This window comes from Parasteatoda tepidariorum, chromosome 7, assembly GCF_043381705.1.
Source record: "Parasteatoda tepidariorum isolate YZ-2023 chromosome 7, CAS_Ptep_4.0, whole genome shotgun sequence".
NCBI classification, from domain to species: domain Eukaryota; kingdom Metazoa; phylum Arthropoda; class Arachnida; order Araneae; family Theridiidae; genus Parasteatoda; species Parasteatoda tepidariorum.
In genome coordinates, this window is record NC_092210.1 from 178,223 (window position 1) to 198,926 (window position 20,704).

General features: G+C 27.8%; 1 protein-coding gene across 13 annotated transcripts in view; it reads right to left on the minus strand.

Moving 5' to 3' along the window:
* The window catches only part of LOC107442328 (zinc finger protein 596), a 44,662-nt gene that overhangs the window by 21,706 nt on the left and 2,252 nt on the right, over positions 1-20,704 (minus strand). For 3 of the 13 annotated variants that reach the window (XM_071182982.1, XM_071182981.1, XM_071182983.1), the window contains exons 2-4: positions 19,176-19,361; positions 13,416-13,607; positions 8,773-11,259 (exon numbers count right to left, since the gene is read on the minus strand). In XM_071182982.1, coding sequence (XP_071039083.1) covers positions 11,030-11,259; positions 13,416-13,607; positions 19,176-19,302 — 549 coding nt within the window. In that variant the 5' untranslated portion in view covers positions 19,303-19,361 and the 3' untranslated portion in view covers positions 8,773-11,029. Of the gene's footprint in view, positions 1-5,341; positions 5,519-7,772; positions 13,608-13,848; positions 17,337-18,498 lie in introns of those variants that run through there. The other 10 variants (XR_011637145.1, XM_071182984.1, XR_011637144.1 and 7 more) reach the window with 10 other exon arrangements.

A 20,704-nucleotide genomic window follows, 5' to 3' on the forward strand; every position in this document is an offset into this window, starting at 1 on the left:
CAATGGACCGACAGTATTCCAAAATAGATTGTAGTTGAATGAATTGTGAAAATGTTGAATAGAACAATGTGAAAAGCTCACCTTTGCATAATATGTGACGAAAATCGCCATGGTAAAAAAAAAATCTCATTTCGGAAAAGGGAAAATTAAGCACTTTTTAAAAACATCCCATGAATAAAGCACCTTTAAGGGCTTTTAAAAAACGAAAATCAAAAATAAACACTTTTAAGAACTTTTTAAAAACGCTACGCACCATGTGCTTGATCTAAGAGTTTGGTTGAAAATTACAAGGGCAAGGAAAATATCGATATCTGCAAACTCAAATATATATCGGCCATTCAATGTTACTTATAGAAAATATAAATCCTCAAAGTTGGTAGCCCATTTATTTACCCAAATACTGCCTTCAATAAATTATAAGAATATAAGATAAAATTAAAGACTAGTCGTGTGCTGAAGTTATTAAGGATATCCGTTCTGTTAATATTCTTTAGGATACTTATCACCCTGGTAAAAGAAACCATCCAGCATGGTAGGGACTCTGCAGATAATTTTTCATTTAAGTTTTTGTTTCCTTTTTAAAACATCTCAAAACTTGTTTCGAATAAAAATTAAAAAACTGAATTGAGAAAACACAGTAAAGAACAAAAAGTTAAGAATTTTTTTCTTCTGTTACTTGATAATGTTATGGGCTTAATTGTATATGGATTTGATTTTTTTTAGCATCAATGAATAAAATTCAACTTAATTTTGTTACAACAATAAGTTTCCACGTATAAGGACATATCTGCACATTTTCCTAGATGTAACAGTTGGGCTGAAAAGTTCGTAGGTTGACACATAGATGGGGCTACTGTTATTAAATACATATGATTTTTAGTTAGTTCTAACCTTTGAAAGAAAAGTGTATAAATTTGACAGCTGTCGGACTATTAGTTTGTGAGATATAGTATTTTTAGAGAAGCAACTTTTGTTAGTTTAAAAACAATGGATAAAAAGGAATTTCGTGTGTTTTTAAAGCATTGTTTTTTAGCAAAAAAAAATACTCTTGAAGCCAAGGCATGGCTTGGAAAACATTATTCGGACTCTGTACCAGGAAAATCAACCATTGAGAAGTGGTTTGTTAAGTTTAAAAGAGGCGAAATGAGCACCGACGACGATGCACACAGTAGTCGCCCAAAAGAGGCTGTTACCGACGAAAACATAAAAAAAGTCCACAAAATAATTTTAGATTACCATAAAGTGAAGTTGATCAAAATATCTGAGATTCTAAAGATATCAAAGGAACGTGTTGAACATATCGAGACGATGAATATTTGTTATAATGAATATTTGGGTATGCGAAAGCTCTAGGCAAAGTGGGTGACCCATGAGCTCCCAATTGGACAAAAACAACAACGGATTGATGATTCTGAGCTGTGTATGAAGCTGTTTAATCGTAATAAACCCGAATTTATACGTCAATATGGGACAATGAGTGAAACATGACTCCATAATTTCACACCGGAGTCCAACCGACCGTCAGCCGAGTGAACTGCACGAGACGAACCAGCTCCAAAGCGTGGAAAGGCGCAACAGTCAGCTGGCAAAGTTATGGCGTCAGTATTTTGCGATGCTCATGGTATAATATTCATTGACTATCTTGAAAAGGGAAAAACCATCAACAGCGACTATTACATAGCGTTATTGGAGCGTTTGAACTACGAAATCGCAGAAGAACGACCCCATTTGAAGAAGAAAGTGCTGTTTCATAAAGACAATGCACCGTGTCACAGGTCAATGAAAACGATGGCAAAATTATATGAATTGGTCTTCAAATTGCTTCCGTCTCCACCATATTCTCCAGATATGGTCCCCAGTGACTTTTTCCCGTTCTAAGACCTCAAGAGAATGCTTGCTAAAAAGAAATTTGGCGTCGATGAAGAAGTAATCACCGAAACAAAGGCCTATTTTGAGGCTGAAGACAAATCGTACTATAAAAATGGTATCGAAAAATTATATGACCGCTACAATCGTTGTATCGCCCTTGAAGAAAACTATATTGATCAACAAAATGGAATTTCATCAAAATTTTTTTTTTTCTATGTTAGCCTACGAACTTTTCAGCCTAACTGTTATATTAGATTTAGCTAAATTTGGACAATAATAAGTTACATTGAGGTCTCAGTCAAATTGGGGTTTAGGAAGATAGTGATTGCTGTAGATTCCATACATTACATCACAGAAACGTAAGTAAGAGACATTAACTTTGATTCTTACAATTTTCTTTTTTTTTTACAAAATGAGCTTTTTTTTTTCCTTCCAGAATTCCAATTTGTCACCATATTTGTTAGAAAAGTTTAGGAAAATTTAAAACATATGTACTAAACATTGAACACAATTTTATACACAAAAAACTCCCTTTTTTTTCCTTTTAGAAAAAAGCACTTACGATTGTGATTATAACTGTGCCTCTTATAGTTTCAGGACTGTTTTTCTTAATATAAAAGCCATATAAAACTTTAAAAAAACAATTTCTAGAATTTGATTGAATAAGAAAGAATTTTAAATAAGAAAAGTAATTTTTAGAAAAATGATACAATAAAAACTGAACTACAAAATTATTTACTAATTTTTCTTTAACACAAAACTAATGACACATCTTAAATCAAAAGTTTTTCGGAAACATAGTAGATTGTAATATTTTATATGGAAAAAAGAATACATTGTCAACATATTTTGAAATATTAGACAACAATTGTTTTGGAATTACAGGAGCAGAAAAGAATACATTGTCAACGCATTTTGAAATATTAGACAACATTCTGTTTTGGAACTACAGGAACAGAAGTTAAAAACAGTACATTTAAAGAGAGCAACAAAAATATATATATATATATTTTTTTACAACACATTTTTGATTTTGGGCAATGTAGCTGCTTATTTTATAAGTGCAGAACAACATAAGACCCTTAATTTTAATATTCTATTAAAACTCAGAACTCATATAAAATCTCAACAAATAAACTCCTGAAATAATTACGAAAATACTTTTTAAATAATAAATTTCAATTACTGAACAAAGGTCCCTTTTCTTGCCAATGTTGAAAAAAAAAAAGAAAAAAAAACACAAAATATTTTTTCTTCAAAAGATGTAGATTTTGTATTTTGATCAATTTTAAGTACCGAGTAACTTTTCCGGTGAAACTGAGTAACTTTTCCGGTGAAGATGCAAAAAGTTTTGAATGTTGTTATTTTTCAACTTACATATTCATTACCAAAAGACGTAAAAAAAAAAAAAAAAATAGTTTTATTGAAGTTACTTAAAATTTTCAATGTTACAATTATTATATATATTCTTTAAAGTGTTACAACAATATTATTTAAAATAACTTCAAAGTAATTATATTTCTGTTTGTGAAGGAACATAAATAATTCAATAAATTTATTTCATACAATTTATTACTCAGTAGTAAACAACAAAAAATATAATTAAGTCAACTTAAAAGTTTAAAATTTTTCCAAAGGAGTCTTAGATTCAAGCACAAGATAATGTTTATAATAAAACATACAAAATTGGAACAAAACAAAAACATACAAAATTAGAACTAAATAAAATTAATAAATAAATAATATTTCAAAAGATAACAAATTTCATAACTAAATTAGTTTAAAAAATAATGGTACTAAATCATTCCTTATTACTATAAAAAATTCTATAAAAGCTAGAAATAAACAAAAAACAGAGTTACGTTGAAAAAAAGTTTTATTTTTAGAGAGGAAATACATATAAATAGATTTCAATCACAATGAGGCACAGCGTTTAATCAAAAATAATAATAGGGAGAAGAAAAAAAAAGCTGAAGTTAGTTACCATACTAGATTTATAAATATAGCTGTCAGATATATAAGCATAAATTCATTGACGAACTAATCGCACACTAGGTTGTTAACAGCAATAACTTACAAAATACTTAGATCAATTTTCCATTCAAAGATATTAAAGAATGTATTGATGTTATAAATTCCTTATGATGACGCGGTAATTTTTATTCTTTTCGTAAGGAATGTAAGTGGACATGAAAGAAAATACAGATGATATTATTTTGTATTGTTTCACAGAAACAGATAATGCAGTACTTTTGATAATTTTGCAATAAGTACTTTTCAATTGTAAATGAAAAATTTACATTTTGAATACTAAAAAACAACTAACGAGACGAGTGACGAGATTAGATGCCACTGAAAAAGGAGGGGTGTAATCACCCCAGGGGGCTGAAGGAAAACCCCATTTAGTTAGAAAAAAACATCAGAAAGATATAAAGGGTACAAATTCAAAATGACTGCAGAAATGTTTCAGAATGTACGTCATGAAATGAACTACCGCCTAGATGCTGTCCGTGTAACCAAGAGAAGTCACATAAAAAAATCTGTGAGACACAATTTTGAAGTTCCTTCTACTCACTGTCTAAATTTATCAATAAATTCTTGCTCATTAAATAGTTACGCCGTTTGAATTGCTGTATTTGTTTTGAATTACGCAGTATAATAAATGAAAGAAATTACATTGGATTCTTCTTGAAATAATTGCATTAAGAACTTTGAGTTCAAAACAGAAAGAAAAAAGTTTTTCTGAGAAAACAACTATTTTCTCTTTAATTATCATTACTAGGTCTATTAATAAAATATTATTAGAAAATATACCAAAACACCAAACAAACTAATATGAAATCACAAATTTTACACATTTTTAATAAATAACTTTTTATGAAAGTTAGTCATACAGGAGTAATACAAACTTCATGCATCATGATCTATGCATCTATGTTCTTCAATAGATAACAAAAAAGAATGTAATACTTAATAACGAAGTGATCAAAGGAACAAATTTATCACATTGCATTTTGTATGAACTAAATATATTGAGAATAGGGCATACTAACACTCATTGAATTTAAACTGAAAAAAAAATAAAAATAAAAATTTTAATTTTTAGAAAAGAATATTTTTTTAGACAAATTTCAACCTTTACTAGATAATAACACCCCGATTTATAAATAGTGATATAAATTATCAGTTTTTTTTCATGCAATCACTACAAACTTGCTTTGTGTTAAACAAAATATACACATGTAGTCTATCCATTATAACCAGATTTATGACTTATATATGTTTAGTATTATTACTATATGTTTTTTAAATAATAACATAAATTGCATGCTTTTCTTCATGAAATCACAACATATTTGTGTTTTGGTTAAACAAAATATACTTATGGAGTCTATCCATTATAACAAGATTTACTTTGATCTATGACTTAGCATGTGTCGTTTTAAATGGCCCAACTGGGTAAATTTTTTACCACACATCTTGCAGTGGAAAGGCTTCTCTCCCGTGTGAATTCGAACATGCATCCTCATTCCAAAGAGATCAAAACTGGAGTGTTTGCAAAAGAGGCAACGATAGAGTTTACGAGAATGATTCTGGAAGAAGACATTGGTACACATAAATGTATTCTGGTCCAACGTCACACTGCCACCTACAGATGACATAAATGGGATTAACAAATGAACAATAAAAATATTATATTATGATCAAATGATAAATAAATATTTATATTTTTTAATAGATAAAACATTTAAATCTCCTCTTTAAGAAACATGATCAATATTAAGTTCTCAACTATTTTGAAATAGTACTTTGAGTTTACTTTTATCAATACACATGAAGGAAACATGGCACTTACATTTTTATTTCTGGAGGAGGTAGGTATTTTAGTTATGCCACACTAGAGCTGCCCAATGGGAAATTGGCGACGATCACAATATTGATCCTCTAGAGAAGGGATGGCCCGACTAGTTGTGCGCAACTCGAGCCTTTTATGGTAGAAGAGTTTAAAGAGGATCAATATCGCGCACCCTCAATCTCTACGCAGGCTGATTAGAGTGGTCACCCACCCACTTACTGATGCTTGACTTTTATGTTCTACTGGGAACCGTGGGCCAGAAAAGCCTTTTTGGCAGGGCGCTGTGCGAGAACGGGAGTTCGAATACAGCTGGCCGAAGACTCCCCGTGTAGTAAATGGTGAAGGTTAAATCTGTCGGCTCACCTCATCTTCCTATAACAAACAGTACCTCTGGGGATACTGAAATGGAGATTGATAATTCTTTGGTTCAGGTCAAAATTATGATCTGAGGGTGCATGAATCAGTTCACCCTGTAAATGGGTGTGGCAGATGTCAAATTCTCTGACAAAGATGGCGCCACTGGAAAACACCAACAACCACACCTGTTCTGTTTTAAAAGCTTCATAAATTTTTTAAAATTTACTTTATAAAGACTAATATACACAAATTGTTCATAAGAAGTTAAATGAAATATTGAAACAAAAATCAAAACAATAGAGAAAGAACACTATTCAAAAATTTGGCATGTTCCAATCAATCTTACATAAAAATACTGTTTTGAAATTTAAAAAAAATCAAACTAAAGTGTCAAGTGAATAGTTGAAAAAATATTAAAAAGAAATTAGAAACATAAAAACGAAAGTATTTATTTTGGAAGATTGCTAATTTTTAAGTAAATCCTTCCTGTATTCTTAATATATTTTTTTCGGTCAGTTTATCTGTTAAAATGTCTTTTTCTTAAAGAAATAAAATTATATAGACTCTTTAAAGTGTATGAAGAAAAATAGACTCTGGACTTTTACCAACTAGCAAACTCTGGATATAACCGTAAAACTTTAAATCTTCGAAGATACAAACCTCTGTATTTTAGTCAAAATTTAAGAGTATAACTCTATTAAGCTATGTTACTTTAATTGACATTATTTAAGGAAACATAAAAATAAGTTTATTTTCTTCTTATTATTATTCACATTTTATTAGTTAAATGATTAGCTACAAATAATTATTTGTTCAGTCACTTAGGAATAAAAATAAAAAAGTTTAAAGGTTATATAGTAATTATTATTATTTAACCGCTTCCCTTCGCAATTTTTTTGGAAAAAAAAAAAAAAAGGCAAAACATCAGCATATTTTTTTACTTCATTAGTAAATACAACAAACTAAAGCAAAACATAATACACAAGTTCTGAACTGAAATTTTAATTCTTTTTATGTGTAAAAAATATTTAATTTACCACGAGTTTACTATCCAAAATTATCTCGGGCAAACGAAAAAAGTTAAATATTAGTCTTTGTATAGGTTCACATCTACATAATCTGAAAAATCATCCGCATTACTTTTACTTTTGCCCACCAGCACCATTCTTTAACTCCTTTTTTTTTATGTAAATTCATCAGTCATCGTATTTACAATAGTACAAAACACGTCTGCAGTCCCACAAATAGCAAAACTCCCAAACAAATATTGGCTAATTTCCAATCACAGCAGATTATTTTTTGTTTTGCTTCTGGCCGAATAAAAACGTGATAAAACAAAACGTATTGACGAATTCTGCTATGCCCAAGTTTATTCGGGATAATAAATATATTTGCACAATATACATACCCGAGTTAACTCGGGATAATCAGGGAAGAGGTTAAACAATAATAATTTTAAATCAAAGATTCAAAACAACAGCAATGGACTCTTTTTTTTTTACACCATATTACACACAGTCGTTTTGTTTGTGACTTAACATGTGTCTCTTTAAATGGCCCAGCTGATTGAACTTTCTACTACAAGTACCACAGGTGTAAGGTTTTTCACCAGTGTGTATCCTTACGTGCATCTTCATTCCACAAGAATTAACACTTTTATGGTTACAATAGAGGCAGTAATAGAGCTTACGAATCTTGTTGCCTAAAACTGTATCAGAACATACGTATGCACTTAAATGAGAACTGCTGCCACCACCTGTAAAAATAAGCATGGAATAAAGTGATTTTAAATGCAGAAGTTATGATTTTACAAATAAAAAGTTTTGAGATTAATCATAAATATATTCATCTTTACAGTTTGAAAACATTTAAATACATAAAAACTCTGAAAATCAATGTTTAACTTTATAAATTTTCGATAGCATAGAAAAACTCTTACAAAATAACAAAGAACATGAAAGATTAAAAAATAATACATTCATACATTAGGAAGTTTTAAGTTCACAGAATGGCAAAATTAAATGTTAAATAAGAAACTCCTATATGTAGTCATGTGTTTAGTAACTAATTATTTGTATAAATATTATAGTATATATCCATCTACTAATACGCATAATTAGAAAATATATGATGTTCTTTAGCATTGTGGGGCAAATTTTGTCAAAATTTGAAGTGCTGTGTTGTATTGTTGCTGGGAATGAGACTTGGGTTTGTCACGATAATCTGGAGTCTAAGCAGCAATTCTCATCAGCAGTATTAAAGAATAATAAAGCGCTAGTAATTTTTCAGACAGAGATTATTTTTTAAAAATTCTGTATGTACCAATAAGTTAATTCAAAAATCTGCAAAATGTATTAGAATTAAATACGGAAATAAAAATGAACTTTTGTCCTCTCCTTCTGCTAACTTAAAACTCTTTCTTTGTAAATATGTAACTCAATACATAAATATTTAAAAAACAACATAATCATGAAAATATCATAATCAGTTTCACAGGTTCATTGAATAATCCACCTAGCAATCTGCCATTCAAAGTACCAGCAGTTAGAATAAAATTTAGACTGTGGTAAATTATTCTACTGGTTAATGATTTTGAACAGTTAGAATGAAAGAAATTTCAGTTTTATCAACTTTTAACGATTGAGAGATGAGGTGCAGTAACATTATTTTCAAGAAAAATAATACAGACAAATAATAAAAATAATTTATTTAAAGCTCATAAATTACATAATTGTTTAATTTTGCTACAGAAAATATGAATTAACATTTGGTGTAATTTTATAAAAAAGGTTTTTGACAAATGAAAAGTGATTGTACTACATTGACATTATTGAAATTGATAGAAAATATCACTATTTTTGAAAAAATTATAACATTAATCCATTAATTAGAAGGTTACAATTTTTAAAAATATTTTGTACATTACATTAATGTCAAATGTCATGAAATAAACTAAAAAGTTGTTAAAAACACTTTAAATGAAATTTTTTTGTAACTGGAAAATTTGCGAAAATCAGAAATGCAAAGCAGGAGAAAGAATATACTAAAGAGTTATTAAAAATTTTTTAATTTATAAGATACTTTAAAAAAACAAAGTTTTACTAAATGCAAACAAATACACTTTTCCTCCTGTCACACCAAATAAAAAAAATACAACATATCTAACTTAATAAAAAAAAATGAAAATTTTTAATAGGGAGAATCTAAAAAATGGAAACTAATCATAACAGCATACAAATTACAGTATATAAAAATAACTATTCAATAAAAAAAAATTTTTATGTTAATACTTAGAAAAATGTTAAGAGTTTAAAAAATATTTCAGAAGATCAGAAACAAATAATCATGATAAGATCGAATTTTTGAGAGCAGAACCTAACCAGAAATCACAATTAAAAATTATTTCCCAACTCGTAGTTGAAAAAACGCCTATATATAATATTTATGTTTTAGATGATTTGTTCAATAAATTAAAACTAAAGTATTTCAAATTTATGTCAGTTTGATAGATAGGTTTAAATAACATAATAAGAAAAATTCAAATTTTTTTACAGTGAACATCATAATATAGTATAAATTAGATAGCAAGCATAAAATCATATAATTTATAAATAAAAGGGATGGTTAATATGACAAAATTAATATGAAATGATATGATATGGAATACTATAATATTAGTTATTGATATTTCATATTTCCCAATACAAATTGGTAATATGATATATAGTCTATTGAGTGAAGTTACTTAAGTAAGTTACTGAAGTAACTGATTATTACTCACACAAACTAGTTAGTTCTTATTTACAATAACTGTTTGAAAAGATTAATTTCAAAAGAAGTTTAATTAATTTGTTACATTAAATAGAACTGTTTATCATGCATAGTTAATGTAATCAGGGGTGATTGTGACACAAAGTGAAAAACCCTGAAAATTCAATGTGCAAAAAATCTACATATATCAACCAAAGATGTTTCCTAGTTAACATAGTTTTAAGAATTAGCATTTATAATTAAAATTAGGTAACAATGTATGATATCGCACTTTTATAGTAACTAATTCAAAAAAATACTTACTTCTTACAAAACAACTTTGGTTAGTTTGAATAAAAATTCATTGTGCTCAGAAGGGTTTATTCAGAGCAACAGTTATTCACTCAAGCTAATAGGCCATTATTCTCGATAACTCTTTTTGAAGATTTTTGTTCTCTTAAAAAAAGGTTTTTTTACCAAAATTGTTAATTAGAAGTAATAAATATTTATTGCAACAAATTTAATAAAGCTAACAATTAAACCAATGATTTTTGTTAGTACGAGTATTTAAATCATAGCTGCCAACACGGAAAAGAAACAAATCCAGTAGATTTTATGAAATAATATAAATTCCAGAATAATTTTTGCATAATGTACTAAATATTTTACACATAGGGAATCTAAGGGACTTTTATAGTCAACAAAATAGAAAAACTGCAATATTTTACAGCTATGATAGACATATTTGAAATGTTATGCATTATGTTTACTCATAATTTCGAATATAAATTTGCATTTAATTCATCAAAAATAATTAAAATTTTTTTTCATTAATTTAAAAAGAGAGTTCAGAATAAAAAATAAACTAAACATTTTAGAACAAAAAAAGTTCTGAACTGATTTCTATAAATGAGGTTCACTTCATTATGTATCTGTAATACTTATTTAAATATTCAATCAATTAATGTACAAAAATTCTATTTCAATAGGGATTTTTTTAAGGAGACTTACTAAATTTTAGGGAATTTTCTAAAATTTGCAAAAACCAGTAGAAACTGGCAAAATTGTGTCATCTACTGGAAAATCCAGTAGAGTTGGCAGCTATGTTAATTATATGCAGAAAGATTTATTAATAGTAAGAGATATACCAAAAGTAAAATCAAAGCATCTTACAGTCTTTATAATAAAAGAGCTTTTTTATAAATGTCTTAAACAATGTACTCTTAAGTGACTAATTTGAGTGAATCTTCTGCCGCAGACATTGCAAACATGAGGTCGCTCACCCGTATGGACATAAATGTGCTTTTTCATATTTGTATTGTTGTGACATGAATAAGAGCACAAAGTGCATTTGTAACTTTTGTAGACTTTGTTGCCGAGAACCTGCCTTGTTGAGTAGTAGAGAGACTGCTGAGATGAAACAGAATCTAATAAAAAGAAGAAAATTTAAACACCATGTGCTAATGAAATGTTCTTAAAAGATTTAAATTAGCATGCGTCAATATTTTTTTTCTTTAACTGAGTAATATTTTGCTTATTTTTTTCTTGAAACAAAGTGCTTAAAATTAATTTTTGGTAAACAGGAACTGTGCATGATCTTTTCTGAAAGTTCTTCTTATGTGATGCTGAACAAAGTTATCTATTTCACACACTGCATTCAAATTATATTTAGATTACGTACATTAATGGCAAAGGAGCTGAGCAAAATCAAGGTAAATGCTCGTAATGAGTATCTTAAAAGAAACAAACACTAAGATAAATAAATGATTTTGCATAAAAAAAATAAAAAGAGAAAAAAAACAGACAAAAATTGTAAAAAAAAAAGGGGGGGGGGGAATCACAAATACATTTTTGGATCATTATTTGCATAAAGAAAAAGATAATATTTTGTTCAGGAGTAATGCAATTGTCTAATACTTAGCATAGTATGCAAACACAGAAACTACTTTGCTCTTATGCATACTACATAATGGATTCAAGAATTCAAAATTATACGAATGTAGCTTGAATACATAATTTTTTTTTAAAGAATATAGAAAACAAAGAGAATAATTATTTAAATTAAAGGAAAAATTATGATAATTGGTCTTGACTGTTCCCTCAACAACTTAAATTTTTTTTATGCACTATAAACCTATTTCCAGTTTCAATTTAAATATTAAGGATAGTTTGGAAAGATGAACTTAGAAAAACATTTACAGTTTCAAGTTTTTCTTTCTTTTTAAATTAAAAAAAAAGCTTCGTTGCAGAGGAGACAGCCAGAACCAATTATTCCGATTTTGCCATTAGGTACTAACCATCCACATTTAATGTCTAAACTTAAAAGCTAGATTAAAAGCTCTAGAATTTAACAATTTAAAAGTCAATGAAATATTGAAGCAAATTTGTTTTTGGTCATAACTTAAACGGAAATGGAAAAAGAAATAAATTTTTATAATTTTACTTAAGAAAAACTATTAAAAATGACATATTACTCCATGTGCATTGGAAATAAATAAACAGTAAAATGCCAAAGGAATTTTCATACATCGTGAATGTTAAAATGCTTTATTCAAATTCAGAAAAATTTAAGAAACCAGGAAATTTATATTCCTAAATAGCAAAACCGTAGCAATCCTTTCAATTTAGAAAATTTTAGTGATTATGTAAATATAAACAGTACTAAGAATGGCATAATATAAAACATTATTGAAAAACATATAAAAACAGTTATATTAACAACAAAATAGATTTGAAGCTTAGAAGATAAAATTAAGATAAATTAAGAAAAGCTTTGATGAGGAAAAAAATTTGAGGATTATTTATACTAATTGTCATAAAGATTTATTTAAAAATACCATTAATCATTTAAAGCAATAAATTGCACAGCTCTTTAAAAATGGTTCATTAATTTAAAATCATTTTTTTACATCAACTGGCAAGAGAAATTAAATTCTATATAACTATTGAGTTGCAGTAAGATTCTCACCGAACCCAGTTCAGTATACGCTCAGGCAGACCTGCAAGTGTTTCAATGAATTGTGAAAACGTTGAATAGAACAATGTGAAAAGCACGCTTTTGCATAATACGTGGCAGAAATTGTCACAGCAAAGAAAAAAATCTAATTTTTAAAAAGGGAAAATTAAGCTCTTTTTAAAAAAACACAATAAAAAAAGCACCTTTAAGGGCTTTTAAAAAACGAAAATAAGAACCTTTAAGCACTTTTTAAAAATGCCATGCACCATGTTGTATGGAAAAACTAAAAATTCCCTGTATTTTAGGTGATTTTTAAATTCTCTGTATTTTTCAGATTCTCTCTATAGAGTGGCCACCCTGTACAAATTATTATCATGTCATGCTACTATTATAATAATTTAGCCAGCATTCTATCTTAGGCATGATCCCATGATAATGCCAAGTTTCTAGAGAGGGTCTCTACCTTGGAATTATGCTCAACAATCAGAAGCAATTTTACGAAAACAAAAATTTACTTAACATACAAATAACTTTATTATAAAGACATAATAAAAAAAAAACACAGTTCTTTTAGTAAAATAAATCAAGGTCTTAGATGCACTAAAGCGTGACGCTTTAAGTGGTTACTTTGATTGAAAGTTTTGTTACACAGATTGCATATGTAGGGTCTTTCTCCTGTGTGAACAATAACATGTCTTTTCATATTACCAATATTCACACAAGTATATGAGCACAGTACACATTTGTATGAGTTGCATACTTTGTTGCAATAAGTTGATTTCATTGGGTAGAACAATGCCTGATCATTATAAAGTACACCTAAGAAAGAAAACCAACAACATTAGAACACAATTTGCTTTCTAATCATAATGTTAAGCTTAACAGGATACAAACATAACACTATGTAAATTTATTTTCTATTAGAACATGCAATTTGTTAATGCAATTTCTAAAAATTGAATATTTATCTTATAAATATATTGTAACAAAAAGTTTTTAAATTGAAAATTTAATACACAATGAAAATTATATGAAAAATAAATATTTTTTTTCTTCTAACCCTAGGCACAGAACTTCATGTTGTTCACATCAGAAGATAACAGAAATATTGTTCATTTAATCATCATCAGTGATCCTAAATCATGAAGGCAAGTAACATTACCCATGTAAGGATGTGACCCATTCACAGGGTGAGCCACATTCACACAACACACACAGAAAAATATCTATGTCCTACGAGGGACACAAACCGCAACCATCATTAGATTCGCAGTCAGGCATGCTGACCGCTTGGCTCGCATGAAAATAAATAAGTAAAATATTCAATTAAATGCGCAAATAACCATAAAAAATTGTAAATTTAATTTTTGTATGTACAGTCAGACATGTTTATCTCGAATCTTACGGGAAAAGCAAAAAATTTGAGATAAAGATGTTTCGAGTTATACAGGAATTTTAAAAAATTAAATTTAATTAAGGAATTCGATTAAAAGTGCTTTAATTGTTTTGAGTAGAAAAATATAGGCATTTCTGTAAATTAACTATACCACATATATCTATTTACATAAAAAATTTTAAATGTAACACTGAAAATAATCTTTTTAAAGATTTTTGACGTCTAACCTTTTTCGTTTGTTATATTGTTTGGGCATTTGTGATCTATTAGAAATTCGAGAAACAGAGGTTTTGAAAGAAAAAAATCTCGAGATAGACATGGAAAATACATTGATTTTAAATAGTAAATGTAAGGAATTTTGAGATATAGAGGTTTTCGATAAAGAGATTTAACTGTATTTTGATCCAGTTACCGAGAGGTTGAGAAATGATCAGGGTTCTCACTCAATTTCAGAAAAAAAAATTCCCTGACTTTTCCAGGTAAATTTAGATAAAAGTTGAGACTACATATTCATCAGAAAACTTTAATTATATAATTTATAATGTGAAATATTAGATTTGATGCGCAAAAAAATATTATTAAATGAGGAAAGGAACATTTCAGTTTGACTAAAATGTGAAATTTTTACAGTAAATAATTGTAATAGATGTTAGAATTATTTAACTCAAATCTCAATAACTGATTATTGTTACTGAAAATTTTAAGACTGGTTATTTTCCAGGTATGATATAGGAGAATATTCCAGGTTTTTGTATAAAAATTGTAACTTTCCCTAATTTTTGAAGTTAAAATAAAACTCCTTGTCAATTCCAGATTTTCACTGTTCTCTCTGACAGATGTTCATAAACTATGCTTGAAATTAAGCCTGAGATTATCACTAAAACTCAGTAAGCCATCAGTATTTTTAAATAGCTTTGCCACATAATTTTAATCTTGGCCAGATGCCATAATCAATCTGCGAATTAGTACTTTCTCCTCCTTACTTTCAGTCATAGAAAATTTGACTTACATATCGCATACATACACACAAGATCTTTAGTAAGATTCAAAAATATCGCTTCCAGTTGGCAACAGAGGTACTTTAAAATCAACTGCACCAATGCAACCCAATCGGGTAACATACATTTTTAAATATGACTGGGAAAAATAAAAGGAAACTTAATATTAATAATAAGATACAGCAAAATTTATTAGTCATTGATAATAAGACATAATATTCAATTAAACAACATAAAAAAATGCATGAAGCAGTCAGCTTTTACAAGACTGGAATAAACGTAGTTGCCTCTATTGTTGAGAAAAACTGATGAAAAAGAAAGACAAAAAAACTTTTTCAAAATTTTTAGTACTTTCATTAAAACAGGAAATTAATGCACAAAAATAAAAAAAATCTATAAATACATTTCATGTGTAATGACATCAAGTGCGCACATATATTAAGCAAAGTATGGAATTTACAGATAATGAGTTGGTAAAAGTAGAACTAAAGTTTACTTAACATTAAATATATATTTAACAAGAGTTTGTATCTCATTTACAAGGAAACAGTTTGCGGTGTTTAGGGGAAATTTTGCCAAAAAATCTACTGCTCTGGAAATTATCGAATTTCTGTAATTTTTTAGGCAACTAAGAAATGTTTGATAAAATCCTATTTTTTTCTGATGATACCTTATCCCTCTCTAGTTATAAATCAATGACTAGTATGGGGTGAAATTTCCCCCAAACATGAAAAATTTATATTTAATTTTAAAAAACACAAAATTTATGTTTTAGTTTATCAATCGTTTTTTATTACATTAAAAATTTTACTAAAAAAATGAGCAATGAAAAAAGAGTACTTCCATATTTATTTCTCCATATCTAAATTACAAATAAAATTAAAAGGAGAAAAATAGAAATACAAAATTTTCATTACATTAGCTAGCTACAAGAACAGAAACTACTGCAGTCACAATTTTGTTTCATAGCGTAGTGTTCTACCTTCTTAAAAAAAAGTAGCGTATGGGCTGGAGTTGTTTAGTTAAAAAAAAAACAAAAAAAACCTGTAATTTGTAGCGATTCGTGACAAGTACTTTTAACGCTAGTTAAGTAAAAAAAACAATGCTAAAAGACAATTATTTTAATCTGATTGATGCTAATCTTCAAGACCATCAGCGGCAAAATGAGAAGGACCTTGTCCCTAAGCGTTTCAGAAGAAGCATCACAATAGTTTTTAAATAAAAAAGAGAGACAACAGACAGTTCAAAAAGTTTCAGTTCTCTTTTGCTCATTGCAAACTTTTAAAATTTCTTTGGCCAAACTTCTAAAAGATGTAAATCAAGCAATTTTTAATGAAGCTATCTACTTAATATTCTTATAAATTTTTTTTCTAAGATTTTATGGTAATTAGTCTTATTTACTCAAATGAAAACATTTGATTTCACCAATATAGTCTGCAGCTCTTTCCCTTTATAATTTTTTGTGTTTTTTTTCCTTCATACATAGCACTATAATAACCATAAAAATAATTAATAACCATAGAAAATTTTATTAAACTTGGATTTTTTTTAATGAAAATGTCAACATATTCCAGCTTTTTAGTATTGAGCATAGATTTTTAAAGGTCTTGTGTACAAATATTACACAGTACAATGTACAGCGAAATTGCATAAGCAAAAGAGAGTATTTAAAAAAATATTTATTTTGTGATTAAATTTTAGATTTTTATTTGAAAAGCGATTTTGTGATTAAACATTTGATCATCTATTGACTTAACAGTTTTGTAACCAAATGCTTTTTTTTATTTATTAAAATCTAGTTTTTTTTTTAAAAATTTGTGTTTGTAGCTAAATATTTAGGTAAGTATGTGATTTGCATTAATAATCTTTTAATAAGAATGTAATTAACATAAGTAAATAGTTCTAATAAAAATACTCTAACTTTTAATTCAACAAATGGAAAGAAAAAAATTTCTCCCTGAAATTCCTGGCTAACACAAATTTTGACTAATTCAAAAGGAGCCCAATGTCATAATGATTTTATTTACACTGTGTTTTCAATAATTACACCTATACTCAAAATTTCTATATAAACAAGCTTTATCATGTGAAGACAAAAGTAAACTTATTATTTTTGTTACAAATTTTTTCAGAGGAAGCACAGACACAAGCTGCCTGAAATAGAAAGAATAATTAAATAGTTAAAAAATTATTCAAAATAATAAATTAGCATATAAACATGAACAGATCTTTTAGCATATAAACATCAACTTAATTTTTCCCAATTAAATAAGCCAATTCATTTCTTTAAACTTCTTTTATGAATTTTTCTTTTAATTTTTAATATTTTTTGATTTTGAACATGAGTGTAAATTCCAGAAAAATTCTTCTTTAAAAAGTAGTAGTTAATTATTTAAAAGTAGTTTGTAATCACAAACAAGTAGATGTAGCTGCAGTTAAAAACATTTTTAGTTAAGTAGTTGTAGTTAACTACAAAAATTAACCATTGGATTTGAAACATTATTTCTCTAATGCATAATTAAATAAAAAATAAAAACTCACCTTTAGAAATAATAAAATAACTGTTTTTGTATAAATGCTTTAGAAATGTTATTTTAAATCTGCAGGAATATTTTCCAAGAGATTCTATATTTGCAAGGTTTCCACATTTATTGCACTACAGTATATTCCATATTTATGTATTTTAATTGAGTGTAACAAAACAAAGAAAAGAACCCCGACAATTTATATGAATTTAGGACAAGAGATGTACATCTCAAAATTTTTCACAGAATGAAAGATGATTACAAGATTTATACAGAACTCAATTTTGAAAAGTTCTGGAAAATAAGGATCATCACAGCCCCCAGGAAAAAGTTAAAAGTATTTAATAATATTCAAATACCAATTAAAAAGCTGTGCAATAAAATATAAAAGTTATACTATTTAAAATTATATGCCAAAAGAAATTAGTTTACTGAATTTTTTTTTTAGTTGAAAACTGCAATATTTAAAAATTTGAAATAATATAATGTTTTACATTTGCAGGGTTGCCACTCAAATCTGGAAGAAAAAAAATTCGCTGTACATATTATACACAATATATTAAGAGGAAACAACAATTACTGTGCTCTTGTACCAGCCATATTGAGCTAACTATACTAATTTCAATTGAGGGAACAGCTTAGAGGAAAAAAGAAACAGCTGAACATACTTAAATATTGCTATAATAAATAAAATAGTTTAGTATACCTGAAATATCATCCTTAAATATCCCATAGATTACACTTTACGTGGTCAAAATTTTTTAAAAGACAAAAATAAAAAACAAAATTACCTGTATTTTCCCAGTTTGTAAAGAAAAAATAAAAATTCCCAGCATTTTCTCTGTAATTTCAGGTAATTTTTAAAATTCCTGTATTTTCCAGGTTTTTCACAGTGGAGTGGCAACCCTGATTTGCTGTATAAAACACTAGAAAAATGTAAAAACCTATAAACTTAATTTTCTTTGCAATGAGTGATAACAATGCTCTCCAATATTAGAAAAAATGCACAATTGTTTTCAAGAGAAGGTTAAAAAGGCAATAAAAGCATACATATAGAAAAAAATGAGAAGTTACATACCTGCCAACTTTTAATTCTTTCCAGGATGATTTTTCTCAGTGGTAGTAAAATGCAATTTAAATTACAATTGTAGGCAGAAACATACGCTGTATTTTGAAAAAGCTTATGCCGACTATCATGGCAGTATTACATATTGATATCTATACTTAATTTGTTAAAAAATAGTGGTGGTCAAAAAGATCATAAATTAAGTTTATTAATGCAAGGAATATATAGAAAACATACATTTTACTACCACTTTAAATATAGAAATGAAATTTTACGCCAAATGTGTAAAAGTTAGCAGGTATCAAGTTATGCAAAATACAGATTTTTCATTTTAGCAAGATTTCCTAACAGTTCACAAAAGATTATTTTTTCTGTGCCCATAAAGATGAACCTTTAAATTACTTTTCTGTACAAATCCTTTCCCACAAATGTGACATATATGAGGTCGTTCACCAGTATGTGTCAAGATGTGCTTCTTCATATCAGTTCTACCGTGGCAAGAATAACTGCACATGGAACATTGATACATCACATAGACCTTGTTGTCAATTTTAGCTTTGGTTGAAGTAAAGTATTCTTTATGAGTTTCTGATAAAAGAAAGAAAAGCTATAAGAATCTAAGTAAAACTTAAATATTCCAAAAATTAAAAAACAGAATTCAATTAAAAATACATTAAATCATCAGGAATTTTAATCTAGTTCATCTATAGGAAAAGAGAGTTAAATTAAGAGGGAAAACACTGTTAAAAAATCTTTTTTAAGATTCAATATTCCTTCCTTCCTCATTGGCTCGACAGCCCAGGATGGGCCTTGGCCTTCTCCAGTAGTTTTTTCCAAGCTGTCCTTCCTTTGGCAATGGACTTCCAATTCTTTATTTTTAATATAGATAGATCTTTCTCCAGGGTATCTAGCCATCTGAGACTTGGCCTGCCCCTTCTACGTGTTCCTGTCGGCCGGGCATCAAAAACCTTTTAACAATACGGTCTTCTTCCATTCTTACTAAGTGGCCTGCCCATTTTATAAGATTCAATATTACAAATCAATTTAATTGCAACACTAAAACAAAATGACACAGAAATGACCTTGTTATTTAAAAAAAAATAATAAATACTATTGAAAGTCACTCTTAAATTATTAAAAAAAAGTAGGTACATATAATTTTCTGGAAATTTCAAAAATTTTCCTAGTATTTCTTTAATATTTCCTATGAAGAAAGGTATAAAAAGTTGAAGGATTGAAAAAAAAAAAGGAAATTTCGTAAAATAAATTGGTTTATAATAAGAAAGCAACACATGTAAACTTGAATAAATATATCTTAATTGAATATGGGTGAGAATTAAGCCTGGCAGCAAACTAGTAACTACATACGAAAAGATTGAAGTCACTAAATTTAAAAAAAGTAGTAGTTAACTACATTTGTAATAAAGTAGTAGCTAACTACAAAATGTTTTTTTAACCACTGGATAAGCTAGTACAGTGCTTTAATCACAAAAACAGGAGATAAAAGTAATATCCGCCAACTGCAATTTTTTATTAGTAAAAATGTTATCAAAATATTAAACACTTATTGAAGTATAAAAAAAATATACTATATATTTGTAAAATAAGGTAGAAAGCGTTACAACTTGTTAATAGTGCTATGATAACGAACTTGAAATAGTTACATCGTAAAAAATAACGTAATAAATTCGGATAAGTTTATTCTGGGACCAAAATGTGGAAAGTTATAAGCAACTTTGGGCCAAAGTGAGACAATAACTTTTTAAATTTTGTGGTTTAACATATTTATAAAAGGAAACTGGAAAATCAATGTTTGTGTAATAAACAGAAAAAAAAAAAGGATTCTTTTCTCCTGTAAATTGCATAATTTAAGAAAGAATTTGGGTTCCGCAGAGAAGAGAACGGGATGATTTCCGTATCGTGATCTACGC